The sequence below is a fragment of the Thamnophis sirtalis genome, unplaced genomic scaffold (genome assembly GCF_051295495.1).
Source record: "Thamnophis sirtalis isolate CommonGarterSnake01/CBP01778 unplaced genomic scaffold, rThaSir2_p1.2 scaffold_7, whole genome shotgun sequence".
Taxonomy (NCBI): domain Eukaryota; kingdom Metazoa; phylum Chordata; class Lepidosauria; order Squamata; family Natricidae; genus Thamnophis; species Thamnophis sirtalis.
This window is the reverse complement of record NW_028261387.1, coordinates 37612229-37633515: the sequence shown is the minus strand read 5'-3', so window position 1 is coordinate 37633515 and position 21287 is coordinate 37612229. Positions and strand designations below refer to the sequence as shown.

General features: G+C 42.0%; 1 protein-coding gene across 1 annotated transcript in view; it reads left to right on the top strand.

Moving 5' to 3' along the window:
* Positions 1 to 21287, top strand: part of LOC106552057 (vitamin D3 hydroxylase-associated protein) — a 47751-nt gene that overhangs the window by 14106 nt on the left and 12358 nt on the right. Inside the window, exons 5-11 of the mRNA XM_014070247.2 lie at positions 9638 to 9771; positions 10902 to 11108; positions 13566 to 13606; positions 14310 to 14434; positions 16217 to 16342; positions 16934 to 17031; positions 17906 to 18005. Of these exons, the coding sequence (XP_013925722.1) occupies positions 9638 to 9771; positions 10902 to 11108; positions 13566 to 13606; positions 14310 to 14434; positions 16217 to 16342; positions 16934 to 17031; positions 17906 to 18005 (831 nt within the window). The remainder of the gene's footprint in view (positions 1 to 9637; positions 9772 to 10901; positions 11109 to 13565; positions 13607 to 14309; positions 14435 to 16216; positions 16343 to 16933; positions 17032 to 17905; positions 18006 to 21287) is intronic.

The following is a 21287-nucleotide window of genomic DNA, read 5'->3' as shown; positions in this document are numbered from 1 at the left end:
CACTGTCACGGTCTCCATTGAGGGGTCCCCCTGCCTCATGGAGGAGGACTCGGGGTCCTCCCGATCTCTCCTATCATGGGCCACTTTCACCTGCCTGTGCCCGGGAGTCCCCAAAATGCAGCTGTCTCCCCCGGATACCGTGCTCAGAGACTATCAGGGGACTCATATTCCTACCCTGGGCTGCTATGGGGGGCGGGTGCAGTACGGGGGGAAATGCTGTTTCCTACAGGTTTTGGTGGTGCAGAAGCGGTTTTGGGCTTATCGAAGTACTTCGGAAGGTCCTCGACCGTTTCAGGGGTGCGGGTCTTAAATTAAAGCTCAGCAAGTGTTCTTTTGCTGTGCCTAGGGTGGAATTCCTGGGCTTCATGATTGACACCCAGGGAATCCACCCACCCCCTCTAAAGTTGCGGCCATCAAGAATGCCCCTGCACCCACCTCCAAGGCGGAGCTGCAAGCGTTCCTTGGCCTTTTAAATTTTTACGTGCCGTTTCTCCCTCACAAGGCGTCACTAGCCGAGCCGCTGCATCGGTTGCTCGACCGATCCGCGGCCTGGCAATGGGGCAGCCGCAAAGTGCATGCGTTCGCGGCTGTCAAGGCCATGCTGACATCAGAGGCAGTCTTAGTGCAGTATAGAGACAAGATGCCCCTGACATTAGCCTGTGACGCCTCTCCTGTGGGTTTGGGGGCGGTCCTGAGCCATGTTCTGCCCAATGGCTCGGAGGCCCCCATTGCTTTTTACTCCCGGACACTTTCCTCGGCCGAGAGGAACTACAGCCAGATCGACAAGGAGGCTCTGGCTGCGGTGTCCGGGGTTAAAAAGTTCCACAATTACTAGTATGGTCGGCACTTTAACCTCTACACTGACCATAAGCCACTCCTTGGGTTTTTGGCCGGTGATAGGCTGACCCCCCCATCCTGTCTCCCAGGATGACCCGTTGCATGGAGTTTCTCGCAGCGTATTCCTACGCGCTGAGATACCATCCAGACAAGCAGCTAGGGCATGCTGATGCCCTCAGCTGCTGCCCCCTTCCCTGCTCTGACCCCCAGCCGGTCCCATGTCTGTTGGTCCTCTCCATCGCCAAGTTGGACCTTCCTCTCACTGCCACTGATGTGGCCACCTACTCACAAGCTGACTCTGTCCTCTCCCAGGTCATGGCATGGGTCCTGAGGGGCTGGCCTACAGGGGGCATCTCTTCGGAGTGCCGCCCCTTTAAAACTCATCAGCTGGAGCTATCACTCCACTGTGGTTGCCTTCTATGGGGTGACCGGGTGGTCATCCCTTCCGCCCTCCGCTAACAGGTCCTCCAGCATCTCCATGCAGACCACCTCGGAGTGGCGCGCATGAAAGTGCTGGCCCAGAGTTATGCCTGGTAGGCCTGCCTGGACGACGACATCGAGGCCTGGGTAGGGAGGTGCGAGCCCTGCCAGGTGTCCCACCCCACTCCCCCCTCTGCCTCCTCTCGGGAGTGGGAGGTGCCGCGTGGGCCCTGGTCCCACCTTCACCTTGATTTTGCGGGTCCCTTCCACGGCCAGGTATTCCTGGTCGCTGTTGATGCCTACTCTTGCTGGGTGGAGTTGGTGCTTATGCGCTCCACCACCGCGGAGAGTACAGTGCGGGCCTTGCGGCGCTTGTTCTCCACCCACGGGTTGACATCGTAGTGTCCGACAACAGCCCGCAATTCTCTTCCGCAGTCTTCCAGGCTTTCCTGGCTGCCCAAGGGATCCGCCACGTGCCGGTCGCCCCTTACCATCTGGCCAGCAATGGCCAGGCAGAAAGGGTGGTCCGCTCGGCCAAGGAGGCTTTGGGCTGTTTGGACCGTGGCGACTAGCAGGCAAGAGTGGATGCTTACCTACTGGCTCAGCACTCCACTCCTTGCCCCCTCACGCGGCAAAGCCCCGTGGAGCTGTTGATGGGTCGGCACCTGCGGACCACCCTGGATAGACTACACCCCCTCTATTCAGGACTTCAGCCTGGCAACCTGGGGCACCCCTCCCGTTCTTTTGCTGTGGGGGATCTGGTATGGGCCCGGAACTAATCAGGGGACCCCTGGTGGGTGCCTGCCACCATCACCGATGTAACCGGCTCCATTTCCTACAGGGTCTGCCTACCCGATGGCTGCGAATAGCGGCGCCACCTGGATCAACTGAGGTGCCCCCACCCTCCAGAGACCTCCAGTCAAACTGACATGCAGAGGCCAGCCACCGACGTCTTGCAGCCTGCCCCGGATCTGCCGCTGTTTCCGCAAGATGCACCATCAATGGCCTTCCCCAAGTCAGGCCATCCCTGCCTGGGCGCCGGGACTCAGCACCCCTTTGCCACAGCTCAATCCGCCCTCGCTCTCCCTCGTTCTGCCCAGTTAGGCCTTCCGTTGTCAGGCCTCCCCAACCCCCTGGCCGCCTACTGGACTGTTCAAACTAACCCGCCAGCCCAAGCCGCGCCCCCTCCACCCGGCCTACCTTTTCCAAGGATTCCGCCTCCTGGGCTAGGCTGCAGTGACGTCACCCAGAGCTCCACTCCCTCCAGGGAGCAGCTACTACGGGGACGTCTTACCCCTCCAGCGCCGCCTCTTCAACTGAGGTGTTCTGGGCATGTCTGCCGTCCGCCCGCCTACCTGCAAGAGTACGCATGTGCCACTTTTTATCAGAACTTTTTTATTTTATTTTTTTCTTTAAAAAAAACACAAATATGTCATCATTTGTCAATCATTAAAACATTGAAGTACAATTTTTTTGTGTGTGTGTGTACCCCTCCCTCCCTCCACCCCCCCACCCCCCCTCCTCCTTCCTCCCCCCCCGACTTCCCAGAACCCGTACACGGTATAGAATTTTAACTAACACAGTCTAAAATCTATTGAGAAAAAAGAAATAAAGAAATTAATGACATTCTAGATTGACCTTAGCTTCTTCTTACTGAACTAACTTTAAACAATTTAAATCATTCCTGATCTTAAGCATAGGCTAACTGGAATTTCTTAGTCCCGTATTTATTTTGTATATAGTCAATCCATTTTTTCCAGTCTCGTTTATATCTCTCATTTGAATGATCTTTGAGATATGCCGATATTTTAGCCATTTCAGCTAAGTTTGTTACTTTCAATGTCCATTCTTGAATTGTAGGCAAGTCTTCCTTCTTCCAATATTGCGCCACCAACAGTCTTGCTGCAGTTATCAGGTGAAGAGTCAAGTTGGTCTCTACCACTGTAAAGTCAGTACATATACCTAGTAAAAATAGCTGAGGACTAAACTTTATCCTTCTTTTAAAAACATTTTGCATGACCCACCATATTTTTATCCAAAATGCTTTAACCTTTTGGCAGGTCCACCATATATGATAATATGTAGCATCGAGAGAACCACATCTCCAACATTTAGGCTGTACATTCGGATACATAGAAGCCAACTTTTTAGGATCTAAATGCCATCTATAGAACATCTTGTAAAAATTTTCTCTCAGATTTTGAGCTTGTGTAAATTTCACATTTCTTACCCAGATTCTTTCCCATGTATCCAACATTATTGGTTCCTCAATATTTTGAGCCCATTTTATCATACAATCTTTAACTAATTCTGTTTCCGAATCCATCTGTATTAATACATTATATATCCTCTTTATATGCATTAAGCTTTGATCTCTTATTTGTTTAAACAAGTTATCCTCAACTTGAATAAAACCAATTTTTTGATCTATTTTCCACCTAGCCTGTAATTGCCCATACTGGAACCATGTTTGAACTACCTTCTCCTCTTTTAATACCTCTAAAGATTTTAATTGTAATACCCCCCTTTCCGAGGTAAGAAGCTGTCTGTAGGTAATTCTGTCCTGTTTTTGTGCTGTATTCATATTTTCAATTGCGTGTCTAGGAATTGCCCACATGGGTATCTTGTCATTTAATTTATATTGATATTTCTTCCAGACCCGCAATAAAGCATTTCTTAAAATATGACTTTTAAAGTTCTTATCCAATTTTTTGTTGAATAACAGGTAAGCATGCCAACCAAATACCAGATCGTGTCCCTCAATGTTCAATATTCTATCATTGGTTAAGTGAATCCAGTCACTAATTACAGATAATACCACTGCATCATAATATATTTTTAAATTAGGTAGTTTCAATCCTCCTCTCTCACGTACATCTTGCATTATTTTCATCTTTACCCTCGGCTTCTTTCCTGCCCACACAAATTTGTTGATACCCTTCTGCCATTCTAAAAGGTTCGCATCTTTTTTAAGTATAGGTAACATTTGGAAGAGAAATAAAAATTTTGGTAAAATGTTCATTTTCACTGCCGCTATCCTACCCAGCAAAGATAAGTGCAGTTTCTCCCATTTTTTCATCTCTGTCTGTATGCTATGCCAAAGTGGTTCATAATTATGCTTATATAATTTCCCATTTGAAGTTAAAATGTTAACTCCAAGATATTTAACTTTTTTAACTACCTCACATCCTAGCATCACTCCTAATTCTTCCTTTTGTTTAATATTCATATTTATAGCTAATATTTTGGTTTTTCCTAAGTTTATTTTAAAGCCCGACACTTGACCATATTGATTAATCATATTCATTAAAACCATACTAGATTCCTGCGGTTGTTCCAATATTATGACCAAATCATCCGCAAAAGCGCGGAGTCTATATTCTTGCTGCCTAATCTTGATCCCTTTTAAACCATCCAAGCCCCGTATTTTATTCAACAATACTTCCAAAGTTATAATAAACAATAATGGGGACAAAGGACAGCCCTGTCTTGTACCTTTTCCAATTTGAAAAGAGTCTGTTAGACTTCCATTGACTATAATTTGTGCTGTTTGCTGTTGGTATATTGCTTTAATTGACTGTAGAAAATTATCTCCTATCTGCATTTTTTGCAGTATCTTCAACAGAAATTGCCAGTTAACTCGATCAAAGGCCTTCTCAGCATCCAAAAATATAAACGCAGCAGGGATCTGGTTGTTCTTTCCCAAATATTCTAATGCATTAATAATTAATCTAACATTACTTTTCATCTGTCTCCCTTGTATAAAACCTGTTTGGTCCGTATGTATCAATTGTTGAGTGACCAACATTAACCTATTTGCTAATATTTTAGTAAAAATTTTATAATCTACATTCAGTAATGAAATAGGTCTATAATTTTTGGGTTGAGTAGTATCTTGTTCTTCTTTGGGTATCAAAGATATAAACGCTGTCTTCCAAGATGGAGGGACTTTACCTTCCGTTTGAATCATATTAAATAATTCTCTAAGAGGTTCTACCATTTCTAACTGTAAGTTTTTATAGTAAACCGCTGTCAAGCCATCTGTACCTGGTGCTTTCCCTAACTTTAATTGCTTAATTACCTGCAGGATTTCCCCCGAGGTTATTGGTTGATTCAATTTTTGCCTGTGTTCTTCTCTAACTGAAGGTATTTTCTCTTTGTCTAAATATTTGTCTATGTCTAAACCATTAATTTTATCCCCTTTATACAGTTCTGTAAAAAATTCCCAGAAAGCCTTTTGAATCTCTTCCTGTTGAAACACCTCCTTCCCTCTGTAAAACAGTTTAGATATATTTCGAGTTTTCCTTTTTTTCCTAATCTGATAAGCTAACCATCTGCCAGGTTTGTTTGCATTACAAAAAGTATTGTGTTTTGCATATAATAGATTAGTAGCCACCTGGTCAGAGATCAACATGTCAAATTGAGATTTTAATATGTTAATAGCTTCCTTAACCTTTGTATCGTCTGGGTTCCTTGTTAACTCCAGCTCTTTTCTCTTAATTTCCTCTTCCAGTTCTGTTCGTTTTAACCCTTGCTTATTTCTATGTGTTTTATTTATATTCATCAAAACTCCTCTCATATACGCTTTGCTTGCGTCCCATACAAATTCCATAGATGTACCCTTATTCATATTCAAAACAAAATATTCAGATAGTAATTTTTTACAATCATTAATATACTTTTCATATCTAAATAAGTTTTCATTCAATCTCCAAGACCTTCTTGCCTGCACTACCCTTCCCAACTCCATCCAAACTGGATTATGGTCAGAAAGGACCCTAACTGCAATCTTTGTTTTCTTGACCCTAGAAAGCAAATCGTTAGTGGTTAGGATAAAATCAATCCTTGAAAGGGATTGATGCCTGTCCGAGAAGAAAGTGAAGTCATATTCCTCTGCATTTCTTTCTCGCCAAATATCTCTCAATTCAAAATCATCCATAATGTCAAAGAAAGATTTAGGTAACTTTGCTCGCATCTTGGTATTTAGGCGGGAAATCTTCTTATCTCTCTTAGTGTCTATCACTCCATTCCAGTCACCCAATAGTATACAGGAACTATAGTCCCACTGTACTAATTTAGCATGAAGATTTCTATAGAATCTATCTTGCTGTTGATTGGGAGCATAAATTCCCAAAAGTAATGTCTTTTTCCCTTCTAAGATTAAGTCTAAAGCAATATATCTTCCGAAGGGATCTGCTTCTATTAATTCAGCTTTCATATCTTTTCTTAAGTATACAACTATACCATTCTTCTTTTCCATAGCAGAAGCTGCAAAATGTTGACCAAGTTTTGAGTTGATCAAATATTTTTGATCAGTTGACTTGATATGAGTTTCTTGCAAACAAATTACATCGTTCTTAAACTGTTTGAGATAATGAAATATTTTCTTCCTCTTCTGTGGAGAATTCAGTCCATTGACATTCCATGTTAAGATCTTAGTTGTCATTTTTGGTTGGTTGAAGCATTTTTAGAGCTTCCTGCACGGCCTGTTTAACCTTAGGTCTAGCTCCTCCCATTGCTTCCAGATTTGTTGTTGTAGATCCTTGATCGATGGCCGATGATTGTTGATGCTGTTGCTTTTTAGCTTGTTTCTCCATACGTCTAGTAGTCATGCGGCTAGGTCTTGGTTCCATAGCACCTTGCACTTCTAGAGAAGAAAGATGCTCCATCTTGTCTGATGGTTGTGTAGTTTGCTGTCTATCCTGTCTTTCTTGTGGTCTTTCTCTGGGTCCAAATGGTGCAGGGTGTCCGGCCTTCAATATATTATAATAAAAATCTCGGGCTTTCCATACAGAGTTGAGGCGGTACCTTTGCTTATCAAATGTAAATATGATGCCAAATGGTGCATCCCATCTATACTGTATCTGACGATTTCTGAGTTCTTCGACCAAAAAAGCGTAGTCTCTCCTGGCTCTTAACATTGGAGGTGGTATCTCTTTCAAAACAACCAGGTCTTGACCGCCAATTTGAAGCTTAGTGTTGTAAGATGCTTGCAGTACCATATTTCTAAACTCTCTTGTAGTAAAATATATAACGATGTCTCGAGGAAGCTGCTTCTGCTTTGCCAGCCAGGAGTTGACGCGGTAAGCTTTGTCAATTTGCCAGCCTTGATTGGTCCCTGGTCTTCCCATCAGGCGGTCAAAAGCTTCCGATAGGATCTGTTTCAGGTTCTCCTGTTTCTCCTCACGCAGCCCCCTTACTCTTAATGCGAACTCCATTTGTCGGTACTGTATCATAATAATTTCTTTTTCAGCATTTTCCACTTTTTGTTCCACCACCTCTGTTTTCAATGTCAAGTTAGCATTGACATCATTAAGAGCCTCTAGAGTATCTTCCACTCCAGAAATATGTTCTGTTAATACAGTTACAAGACTCAGCATGTCGTCTCTAATTTTATCAACCTTAGCCTCAAATTTCTCATACAGCTCCTGTTTGAGTCCTTTTATTTCACTTTTAATTTCACTTTTAATTTCTTCTTTCATTTCTTTTATTTCCTCTTTTCTCTCCTCTCTATTATCTCTAAATTTATCTTCCATTTTAATTGTCTGTGCATTAAGAGCCTCGCTTAGATTACTCAGAAAAAATTCTTTTGTTAACACATCCCCAGCAGGGGGCGTAGGAAGCGGAGGCTGCAGCTTTGTGCCAGGCACTGAGGATGTGCCCCTGGAAGTAGAGGGTGACGACTTCAAGTTAATATTTGGTTTTGAGGCCATTTCAAAATTTATCTGCCTGCAGTTAATAAAACTCTAATGCCTAAATATGCAGCTTTAAAAGAGGAGGCTTTTATTTTGAAGTTTAAGGCTTGGCAAAACTTTCAGTGAGTAAACATTGTAACAAGACCATTCAGCAGATTCATCACCATTTAACTTCCAAATAAGCAAGGTTACTAAGGGAGTAAAATTCTTCTATTGTGAAACCAAAACAAATGATAAGCAATCTCTCTTGTTTTGAATTCTTTTGAGGATTTGCATTGTCTAGCAAAAAGTGTTCGTTATTACCGGAGAAACCAGGCTGCTCGGCGCCATTTTAGAAGCCTCTGAGTAAATAATTTTTCGGAGGAGAAAAAGAAAAGAAGCTAAAATGTTGATAAGCAATTAATGTCCACAGTGAACGGATCCAGCTCGTGATAAGAATAAATCAAACAAAACTTTGATCAGAGTGGGAGAGACCTACTTTGTCCTGCACAAGGCAGTTTGAAGTTCCCAGCACGGACAGCCGTTCTGCCTTGGGCTAGCCCCCCTTTCCTTGCAAGCACAAAAGCTGCAAAAATCGAAGAGCATTTGCCAGCAAAACAGTTTCTTCTTTCCTTCTTGCCTGAAGGATAAGAAAACCTGATAAGACGTCAGATGGAAGATCCTCTAAACAGGTACGTAGCCAGGAATTCGGAGGCAGCTGATTTTTTGCTGCTTCCACCAGTAGGCTCCTCCCAGGAAGCTCCGCATGTGCCACTTTTGACGCATGCGCCCTCGCTGGGGGGGAAGAGATGCTAAGTCCTCGGACTTACAAATGACAGCTCGGCAACAGCCAGGCGCGCCGGAACCAATCAGGCACGACCTGCTGTGCGCGGGCTGTCAAACGCTCAGCTATTGGTCTCCCTGCTTGACAGCTCCGTATAAATAGCTGTCAAGCAGGGAGGGGCTGCCGGTCTACTTGTATATAGCTTGCGAATGCCTGTTAATAAAGCGGTTTTGTTTAACTTACCACAGACGCCTCCTGCCTCGTCTTTCTAGGGGATTTAACAGGGAAGGCTCGGACGAGGGCTCTGCATAGGAGGCAGAGAGGAGGCCAAGGCAATCTGGGAGTTATGTGCTGCCTCTAGAGCCTCCAGAGTCGGGCATCAGCAAGGCAGAGAAACAGGGGGAGCCTGTTCCCAGTGCGCGCATGCGCAGAGCTGCTAGAAGGCAAAAACAGTTAAGACAAAAGGGGTGATTCAGGAGTAAGGCTTGGAGATGATTGGCCCCTCCCATAAGACATAAAGGAGGAGCAAAGGCACGTGAGCCTTTGCAGGAAGCAACTTTGTTCGTTCTGGTCGGTTTAAACTCTGAAGCTCCATTTTGACTCTGTGCTCCATGTAGTCTTGCAAAGGTAATTGCCAGTTAGGTCTTTGGCAGCGTTTCAAGAGAAATAACGGTGGGTGCTTATCAGCCTTATCCTGAAGGACTGTGGCAGACTTTACAAACTATTTGTGACTCATTACAGGCTGTGAATGAACATAATTCACAGCCGTTGAAATAAAAGTTTTTTGGGATTAAGCGTGTGCTTTTTACTGTCTCAGGAAGCTTAGGTCAGAACATGATTTGCAACATGCTTTTTCTTCACATTTTCTTGCTCCACTTTTTCATTCTAAATCTCATCATTTGCTTTATTTATCTCTTTTAAGGGATTTCCCAATTCCCTTGGCTTGGTGAAATTTCTGGACTTTCCTGAGCACGATGACTCTGTAATAGTCAAAGTTCTAAAGAAACAAGGGGCAATTCCATTTGTAAAGACCAACACATCACAAGCCATATTAAAGTAAGCATTTGCTCACTTTTTGGGGTGGCGATGTGCAGTTCTTAAGTTCTTAAAAACAAGAAATGACTCTAATCTGTTAAAATAGGGTCATCATTTTGGTAGTTCTTCTATCTCCTTAATAATATCCTATAATAAATTTAAAAAGTAGCCTTTTCTGAACAGCATAACTTTTTTTTGCCAAAATAAAAGCTAGATTTTAACTCTATTCCCTTAGTCATCATTAAAACAGTTTTTTTTCTTCCTGAAGAAGGAGAAACCATGTTTTAATTCATTTGTCTCCAATATGGTGCCCTCCATCATGAATTAAATTGCAGCTCTCAGAAACTTCATCCAGCATGAAACTATGTGAAGAGGAGTTTGCCTTTCATGAGTGATATAATAGCAAAATCACTGTCCCAAACCCCATATAGACTGGACTGCTTCCTTCAATTAGTATTTCTAGTGTCTAGCCAAATCTGTATGGCTGTTTTCCACTAAACTGGCAAAAAAATTGTTAATTAATAAAATTGGTCACTGAATTTTCAGAAAGCCCCGGGTTTCACTCCAGATATGTATGGCTCAGCTGTTAGAAAAGCCTTCCTCAACTTGATGATGAGTATGATAAATTCTCACCACGCATAGGCAATAGAAATTTGCATTTGAATATTTTTATTTATTTTTGATGCATAGGTCTTTTAAAACTAAAGTCTGATTCCTGAGCACTTTATACTGTAAAAAGCTAGAACAAGAAAAGCAAAGAACAAAGAGAGATGCATTCAAAGAAATAGAAATCATGTCAGACAAAAACCAAATCTTACAGATGTTTAGTTCCTTTCTACCTAAGACCTAGGAAGTGATTATGTCTTCAGTGCCTTCTACAAGAGTGGGAGCCACGTGGATTTCTTGTCTTAACTCCACCATAAGCAAAATCAGAAGTAACAGATTAACAGAGTTGGAAGGGATCTTGCAGGCCATCTAGTTCAACCCCTTGCCCAAGCAGGAGACCCTACATCTGCCTCTACCTAGGATTGAACTCACAACCTCCTGATTGTGAGGAAAGAGCTCCACCTTTAGGCCACCACAGCTGTTATTAAATAGATTTCTTCTGCATGCCTTTGATTTGCTTATGGGTCTTTCCCCCTCCTACGCAGCATTGACTGTGGCAATACAGTCTTTGGACAAACCTTGAACCCTTTCAACCACAAGAAAAGTTCTGGAGGGTCCAGTGGAGGGGAAGCAGCTCTTATTGGAGGGGGAGGATCCATGCTTGGCATTGGGACAGATGTGGCTGCAAGTATTCGGGTGCCATGTGGCTTTTGTGGGATCTGTGGATTCAAACCAACTGGCTATAGAGTGAGGTAAGTTTTATTTTTATTTATTGGATTTTTATTTTCATAAATAACTCAAGGAAAGGCACATACATAATTCCTTCTCCTATTTTCCCCACAACAACAACCCTAGGTTTCTAGCCTAATGTCTTAACCACTAGACCAAACTGGCTCTCTTCACAACTTTCACAAGTAGTTGATAATATATCATAATCCATCTGATAACCCGGCGTTGCCTGGGTATTTATAGACGTTGAAATGTGCATCTGACAGAGAGCCATTGAGAGGGGACTTTCTTCCCCTTACTCCCATGCCCATCATCCCTGCCCTCAACTTTCCCCGTACCAATTGCACTGGGATCCGGGACCCACCACTGTCCTGCTCATTCATATTCCAGCCATGGCCTCCCTGCTTCATTCACAGAACACCAATAGAATGAATCTGTTTTTATGTTCTAAACACTTGAAAAACTTCAAGGGGAAGGGAAATGTTGCACCAATCAGGATAAAGCTAAATATTACAAACTCAACAAATATATATTTCAAACCAGATAATGTTAGTCACATGTTTACTCTGGAGCAGGAAATCCCAGGAGAATTGTTTCAGTCTCATGAGATATTCACCACTGCTAAGTTGAATAGCCAGGCTAGGAAGTTTAGATAAATTGGAATTGAGATTAAGGTATAGATACTAAACAATACTGCAGTTTTATACCCCCTCAACTTTCCCAAAATAGGTATGCCAAATATTTATATTATTTCTCCAATATTTATGTGTGAAAAAGAAACAGTAACCATAGAACATATGTAGAAGAGCTTACGTACAATGGTATATTTTGCCATTCACTCTTGCTTAGTTAGTCTTGATATTTAACTCTCTTCCCTCACTCTTAACGTTTTGTTTCATTCCAACTCTTGTCAAGAATCCCTCCTCCCATTTTTCCCCAGATGGCTATGTACCGGTATATAGCATTCAGATGGTGTGGATAGCAGTGAATGGTCATATTGGCTGGGAATTTTGAAAGTCCATCTATTTGGAATGGCACAGCTTGGAGATAGCTGAAGTGTGAAATTTCCCTATATTTTTTAAATGCAAAACATGATTTTATTTATTTATTTATTATTTATTTATTTATTTATTTATTTTGTCAATCTTTTACAAGATAATAGGTATAAGAATAAACATGAGTTTGAATGAAATGGGTGCAAATAAATGGGGGCAGTAGGACAGTGATGGTAGGCACAATGGTGCGCTTATGCACGCCCCTTACAGACCTCTTAGGAATGGGGTGAGGTCAATAACAGACAGTTTAAGGTTAAAGTTATAGGGGCATATTTTCTTACTGGGAAGAATGTGTGCATTTATTTGGCTGCTTTGCATAGAAAAGAAGACAGAAGTCTCCTACTTAATGATGTCACCACCTCTTTTACTTCTTCGCTCTCCATTTCTCAGTTCTTGAGCAGGCAATCTTTTTTGCCAGGTTTTTATTGATGGTAGGAATAGGAAAAATGGCCCAGGATGCATTAGCTCTATTAGGGATACTGAGGGCTCCCAGGAAGTTCCCTTAAGGAAAGGATTCTAATCAATGATTCTTATATTATCTTGCATAGCATTAATTAATTTAAAAACATTTTTTCTTACTGAATGTAAACTCTTCTGAGCCCTGACTCAATATAAAATGTAAACCTCTCAAATGGTCCTCATCCTTTCTTTGTCTGGAAGAAAAATTGTTGGAAGGTAATTCTATCCCCTTAATGAAGTACTACTTTATCTGAATAAATCTTTGTACATGGAGATATATCAATTTCCTGGGGATTTGAAAAGAAGACTTGGGTGGGGGTGGTTAGGTCAGGATTGAGACAAAGATAATTGTAATAGTATCCCACTCCTGGATTAAAAGAAAAAGGACTGGGCCTCTGAAAATATTACAAGTAGGCAGTGGTGGGATTCAAATAATTGAACAATCTGTTCTCTGCCCTAATAATTTCTTCCAACAACCAGGTCACCAAACTGCTCAAAAAGTTAACAACTGGTTCTCCTGAAGTGGTGCGAACTGACTGAATCCCACCACTGCAAGTACAGAAGATCTAAAGTCAATTTTCTCTTAAAGCTCAAATCTGTTTGGGTAGTGTTGTTAGTTCTAGTCCAACTTCCTAAGAAGGAAAGTCAAGTTGCTTGAATTCAAAGTATATTCAAATAGCATAATTAAACAATCAAGATATACTTTAGTAAAAATACTAGATAGTGTACTCTGGGACAGCTTTACATGTAGCCAAACTACAATGTTGTAGGGACAATGAAAGGTGCTATGATTTTGTTACTTTTTTAAAGGGTAAAGAATAATCTTGAAAACATTCTTAGTGTCTTTCCAATAGTTGTGGGTATCATTAGTTTCCTTCAACAATAACACCTGTATTTCGTGACAGTCTCTTTTTTCATTTGGCTTTGCCTATTGTTAATTTGCTTTTCTCATTTGCTGATGTGCAGTGTCAAAGGTGTTACTACGCCTGTACCTGGAATGAACTCAGGTGAGCAAATCTATGGTTGATAAAGTGTTTGTTATTCAGCTCATGGAGAAAAAGCAAGGTTCCTGATGAATATATACTTAGGTTTTCTGCGACTCAATCAACCATCCAAAATTGCACTCAAGCTTTTTCCTTCCTTCTCCTCAAACATCTTTCATGTCCTTTCCTGAAGAGCCAAGCTATTAAAAACTTCTTGGCCACTTCTAATTTGTTTGATGGTAAACAAATACATTTGAAAAGGATTTAGTAGGGGAAAAGGGGAGATATCAGATGACATTATTGTATCATAATCCTCATCCAGTGGTCTTTGGACTGTCTGGGACTACTACTCCATCACTGCTCAGTCACACTGCAATGTCTTTTTTTGGTTGGTTTGTTTCCCTACTGATTTTGGATTTATTTATTGTTGCATAATAAGATATCAGGTTCATTTGCATTTATAGTTATATTTCAGAAGAATGTTGTAATTTACAATTTTAAAGTATAGTTTAAGATGGGATGACTACACAAGAAAACTAAAGGAGTGTATTTTCCTTGTCAAAAACTGCTAGATAAATCAAGCTACTTGAGTAAACTATTTTAGAAGTTCAAAATCCCCTAATTATTAGAAAGCCAATTCTCAGGGGACCATTTAGCTTTACTTTACTTCAAAGCCATGTTCTGTCTTCCTTCACCAAGACCAGAGGCCTTTCTCTCTCTGTTCTAGTCATCTCTGTGACAGGACCAATGGCAAGAGATGTGGATAGCCTGGTTTTGTGCATGAAAGCCCTATTGTGTGATGAGATGTTTTGTCTGGATCCAGCTGTGCCCCCACTTCCCTTTAATGACAAGGTAATCAAACTGGATGTAGTGATGAATCAGGGTGCATGTGTGGGTGTGGGAGGGGTCTGATTCAGTAGTGGGTTCCAGACCCCATCGCAACTGGTATGCTGAGACGGGGCCCGGCCACCTCATCGGGCATGCGTGCTGCGTGCTCATGTGCACACCCAGTGACACTCAGCTGCTTGGCGGAGGTCCATGTGCAATTGCCTCGTTTGCATCAAAAAGCGGTAAGGAATGTGGGCAGATGGGTGGGCCAAACGAACCATCATTCCGGTACGCTGCTCCCAGCTACCACCGGTATTCCTGTACTGGGCAGTACCTCCCAGAACCCACCACTGGTCTGATTATAGTTCTTAGTAGGTTTTCGCCAGAATTGTTCAAGGATCTTCTTTCCCATATGTAAGAAGGCCAGTGACCTTTTTGTTGCTGACTGTCCAAAGTGCGGGCATATGTGTGTGAATGCACATGGACATGTCCCAATCCCCAAAATGCAGTGCGAGGACCCCCCATTCTGTGCATGCGCCCCACCCCTGGCTCCCATTTTGGCTTCCAGGTTGGTGCAGACGGCTTTTCAGGCCCAAAATGGGCCATGGAGGGGCCTCGTGATCTCCACAGTTTCTCTCCCCCCCCCCCTCAGTGTGTCCTAGCTTTCTCCTGCATTCCTGCCTCCTGTACCTTCCCCAATCTTTGCAGTTTCTCTCCCAGCGAGTCCTAGCTTTCTCTGCATTCCTGTCATGGAGAGGCACCTGCAGAGTGTAGAACCTATGGAGATCAAAGAAGGCACAGGCAGCAGAAATGCAGGAGAAAGCTAGGGTATGTTGGGCGGAGAAAGTTAGGGAGTGCTGGGGGGGGGAACTGCAGAGATCAGGGAAGATCATGCTGCCACCCGTGCATGGCACAGGCCCGAAGACCAGCTGGCTTGTGGGAGGTGCGCGTGCATGCTCGGTGGAGCTGGGCTTAGGCAGTAGCTGGCGTGCCCACATAGAGGGCTATGTGTACCACCTGTGGCATGCATGCCAAAGATTCATCATCAGAGGCAGTTGCTCCCATCCTTTCCATGGAGAGAACAGAAAATTGACTTCTAGGTACAGGTACCTCTGCCTTTGCACAGGTAGTCCATTTGAAGTTATGACCAGTTGTTGAAATTGTGGCTGTCATAGTATCCTTAGAGTCATATGATCAAGATCCAGGCACTTGGCACCCAGCTCATAATTGCAATGGTTATAGCAACCCATGATCACATGATCACAATCTGCAACCTTTCCTGCTGGCTCCCCACAAGTAAAGTCAATGGGAAAGCCAGCAGGAGACTTCAAGTCACTCCTGTTTCTGATGCTTTGTCTCCTGAGGAGCCCCTGGGGAGGATTGGATATTGCACTCCATAGTGTCTACCTGCTCATACGCCATAGCACAAACCTGCCTCACCTGCTTTCCTCTGCATAAGCAAGTGCTTCTGGATTCTCACCTACTCCCATGTCAAATTTGCATGAGGTTCTCACTTAATGATTCACACAATCCTTGCTTAACAATGGCAGGAGGATTGCTGGGATTGCTATCATTAAGCTATGTATGTCATGCTTTATGACCACATTGCTTAGCAATGAAAATTCCTGTCCCAATTGCCATTGTAATCCAAGGACTATCTATAAAGTCTGATTAGCACTTTCTGGATGCTTGTTAGATCTTAGGCAGAGTGCTGATATACCCAGATTTGAAACAGTATTAGAAAAACACGACTAGCTCTCTTCTTGTCCTAGTGACCGGACTAAATGAAGATTTGTGTCTTTTCAGATTTACTCGAATACCTGTCCCCTTAGGATTGGATTCTACGATGGAGATGGTTATTTCCAGCCATCTCCCAGCATGAGACGAGCTGTGCAGGAAACCAAAAAACTGCTACAGGAGGCAGGGCATACTGTAAGCTTTACACTGGGATTAAATATCTTTTTGGGTGGATTCAGTGCCAGCAATAGCCTTGTCATTTGAATGGCATTCTGCCAGTGGCATTCCAAAAGCAGCTAATGGAAGGCAATTGCTCATTTGTTTTGGTTTCCTTTGTTTTTAGATTCATTTAGAAGGAAACTTGACTAGTGTGATGGTTTCCGTATATTCAATCATTTTTTTCTCTTCAGTCATATTAAAAATTACAATTACCCCTTTTGGAGGCTCACTATATTTGGGCTGCAAAAGTCCAAATGACTATTAAATGCCAATGGAGAGATAAAGAGAATGCTTGTTTTTTTGCTCCCCACTTAATCATCCACATTTTTGCAGCTCCATCTGGTAGTTTTGGGACGTGATCTTTAGGCTGTGCATCTATGCTGTATTCCTATATATAATTGGCTTCATTCATTCTATGGATGAACATGTGGCTTCTAGCAGATTTGGGGGAAGAAGTAATTGCAAGCCATAAACAGCTTTTGCTCAACTTTTAAAAGCAGAGTAACTCTTTATATAAGTTTATTGTGTGCCATTAAATATGGATTTTGTTTTTCTTTCCTCTCTCAGCTGATACCATTCACTCCACCTAGCATTGATTTTTTGGTGGATGAACTCTTTACCAAAGGCCTCTATGCTGATGGAAGTTCCACATTATTGGAAAAATTGTGAGTGATTAAACACTAAAATTTCATAGAAAAAGTCACTTGTATTTTTATTCTGGTTTCTTTCTATAAATCAAGTGCCAGCAAGGAGCAGTGTAAATTACGCTTACAAATTCCCAATACCAGGAATATTTGGTAGCCTGATTGCTGGAAAGGAAGTGTCTGAATCTTTTGTTTCTCCCCTTTTCCTATTTGACTTTTCATAGAATCATGTGACAGGTTTTATTTTTATTCATTTAGTTTGTCAAACATGTACGAGATAACAGGTATAAGTATAAACATCAGTTGTATTAATATCCAATATACAGTGTGGATTCCAGGCAAACAAGCTATATTCAAGAATAGGTCTGACAAAAGTTTTGTATGCTGTAGTTTGAAATATAATGTTACTGGAGTAGAAGCTATGCAAATTAGCTTAACAACTCTTAATGCTTTTCTGGCAATGCTGTTATAGTGAGCTCTGGCAGCAAAAGTTACTTAACACAACTTCTCTTAAATTAGAATCTTACCTACCTGTAAGAGGAGCCTATTGGCTAGGACATTGGGGTGGAGGTTAGCAAGCCCTCATTCAAGACCTGAGTGCTGCTGTGGGGTGGGGTGAGTCCTTTGCTTCAGTTCCTGCCAGGGACATGAAAAGAGCCCCAGAGATCTGAGCATCCCCTGGCCAACGGTAATGTCACCAGCTATTCCTTTCAACATGGAAGCATCTTGGTGTTTCTGACATGAATGCAACACTCTACCTGTGAGGGATCCTGAATGAATGAATAGTTCTTTTCCTCCCCATCTTCCAAGTTATGTCCTTGTACCAAAAGGTTGGCCTGTTACCTCCTTACACTCCCTATAATAATCTGCTTTCTTTCTCTTCGTACTATTTCAGTGATGGAGAATTTGTAGATTCCACTTGGAAAAACCAGATTCGTTGTTACAGAATGCCAGACCTGCTGAAGAGACTCTTGGCCCTCCTTTTAATGCCTGTGGTGAGTTCTTGCTTTTTTTTTCTGTGCGCAAATACACAATACTAATCTTAAGAATGAGTCTCATTTTATCCATAAGCAAAAACAATGCAGGTGGAATGTACAATAGGCTTGTAAGAATTTATAGGATTCTTTCTGGTCCTTCCATATGACAAGTTAACTTGTCACTAGGATTTTTATGTGTCTAAAAACTGCTGGGTGACATTTCAGAGGTTTTTTTTCTCATTACTTTGGATCACCATCATCCTATTTAGATTAAAGGTAAACACTAGAGCAATGCCAGTCAGGTTCTACGGAAATAGATTGGTAAAAAATGGATTTAACTCCTCATTACCCAAGTTTATAGGCTAATCTTCAAAATGCAATTCAGAAATTCCTGGTGCTGCTGTTGATAGATCAATTGCTGTGATGTTTCGCCTGTAAGATCAAGGAAAATGTCAAAGACTATCAGATAGATGAGGATAAGAAATAATAGCCTGAAGTGAATGCAAACATTGAAATAGCTTTTTCCAAATTGAAATCCTTCAGATACATTTGACTTCAACTCCCAGAGACTTCTAGCAAAACCAAGGAAAGTAAAGCTTAGGTTCTCTTAACTAGGCTAAATGTGATAAGCCTATAAAGCAGCCAATGGAGTATACATTGATATCTTCTCTGCTAGAGCAAGGCAATTCCTGAACTTCAATTAAAAAAGATTGACAAATGCAGAAGGAGTAAAGTATCTGATAAGCCAAAGGACTAGAAGTGAAATCTACTAAATATATCAGCCTTTCTCATCTTCCTCTTGAGTTAGGATTAGAATTTAAGTTGACTGGGAATCAGTGGTGAGTTTCAATTTTTTTAAAAACCTCTTCTGTAGGTGTGGCCTGCTTTGTGAGAGTGGCTTGCCAGCCATGTGACTGGGTGGGAGTGGCTTGCCAGCCATGTGACTGGGTGGGCATGGCCAACTTGTAAAATGTGGTGAAACTCACTTAACAACGCTCTTCCTTAGCAACCAAAATGTTGGCTCAGAAACTCTGGCATTTGAAGCACGCAAGTCTTAAAGCTGTCGAGTTACAAGACCCTTGCACCCCTAACCCTTTAGAAAAAAGAACCCCAGGGGTGTTCAAACTTGACAGCTTTAAGACTTGTGGACTTCAACTCCCAGAATTCCTCCTCCAGAAATGTTGGCTCAGGAACTCTGGCATTGAAGTGTGCAAGTCTTAAAGCTGTCAAGTTACAAGACCCTTGCACACCTAACCCTTTAGAAAAAAAACCCCAGGGATGTTCAGTCTTGACAGCTTTAAGACTTTAAGGTTTAGATAGGACTCTTAGAGGCAGGCGGGGCAATTGGTGGCAAGCGTGGTGTGGATGGGCGGCGGGAGGGAGCTTGAACCAGTTCTAAACGGCACAGTAGATTTGTATAACCTATTCTATAGAAGAGATTAGAACTGGCTGGAACCCACCCCTGCTGGGAATTCTGGGAATTGTAGTACTACTTCAGAAGCAACCCCTGAAGAATGGTTCTAATTTGAGACTTAGTTCTTTTGGTGCTTATTCATGAGTAAAATAAATTGATTCTCCTGTAGGGAAGTTCAGGAAGATGAGAGTGTTAAATAAGACTTTTTATGATCTGATGCAAAAAAAAGGTACTGTTTTAATATTCTGGTCAGTGTTTCAAAACTACCTAAGGTTTAGATGTTTTTCATTGCCAGGAATAATTCTGCAAGGCTGCTCAAGTCCTTGGAAACAGAGTCCTTGATATACAACTGAAAATGTGATTGCTTCTTTTACTTGTAACACCTTACTAGCATTTTCCTCCTCGTTTCCATTGATTTGCTACTGTTGTATTTAAATCAGGGAAATGATGCTGGGTCTTTAGAGAAAATCATGTTTCTTTTCTTTTTGAAGTCAAACCTGAATCACAAGAGAAACAGGTATATTGGATTCTCTCTTTCATAGAGTAGCGCAAAATGACTTCCATTTTGAGCTGGTCACCTCAGTCAATCTTGTTAACAAAAAGCAAGCTCTAGCTCTTTTCTTTACAAAGTGGAATAACCCAGGTGAAAATCGTAATCTAACAGTAATGACCCTGATACAGCCTCGCTCAGGTTTTCAAATGTCGTTTTTTCATGACTCAATTCCCTATGAAATGATGGGGTGGAAAGCAGAGTGGAGCTCAGAGAAAATAGGATGCCTACAAATCTTAATTGTTTCCTGCAAAAACTTTTCTGTGGTTTTAACTCATCCTGAATTTGCCCTCCTCTCTTCAATCCCTCAGTTATAGAACATCTTAGTTCTAGCCTGACACTCCACTATGAAAAAAATCTTCAACTAACAGTGAAAAATGACAGGCAACCGGCACCTATAATTTACACTTTTTAAAACCCCACTGATTTTATTGGGGCAGTCCTTGACTTAGGACCATTCATTTAGCAACCATTCCAAATGACAACAGCTCTGAAAAAAGTGACTTACAACTGGTCCTCACACCTATGACTGTCACAACATCCCTGTTGTCATGTTATCATAATTCAGAGGTTTGGCGACTGGCATGTATTTTACACCCAGAGTCATGTGATCACCACTTGCAACTTTCCCAACCAGCGTCCGACAAAGTCAATGGGGAAAGTTAGATTCGCTTAATGATTGCATTGGTTCCTTTAACTGCAATGGTTGGCGTAACAACTATTGCAAAAAAGGGTCATAAAATCAGCCATAACTCACCTAACAACCATAAATTCTGGTTCCCAACTGTGATCATAGGTAAGGACTATCTGTACCTCTTCTTCCAGAAAGGATATGTTGCTTTTTGCACAGCTGTTTGAAGTGACTACCTAATGTCACAAGATATGGGCAAATCAGATGAAAGGGATGAATAATTTGTACAATAGGGTGGAGCGTTTTACCAACCAATGGCAGCATTTCCATTGGAGCTGAGGAACAGATGGCTATCCATTAGCAGAAACCTCTCTTGTCTTGCATTCTAATTTCCTGGGATGTTTCCCTAGCTTTTCCCCCTTTCCTCTGGCCTAAGCGATGTGGTGTCTTGCCAGTGTCCCTCCAACATCATTAGCTGCTAAAAACCTGTCCCTATTTTTTTTCATCACATGAAATATGAACACAGCAGTGAATCAGAGCAGGAGCAGACATTCTGCTTGTAACCTTAGTTTGTCTCCATCTTCTAGACAGTTAGAAGGCATGCTAATTGGTTCCATGGCAGATTAGAACACAGTTATGAGTGGAAGATTTAAGGAAGTGTTTCTCAACCTTGGCAATTTGAAGATGGGTTCTCTAGCTTGTTGG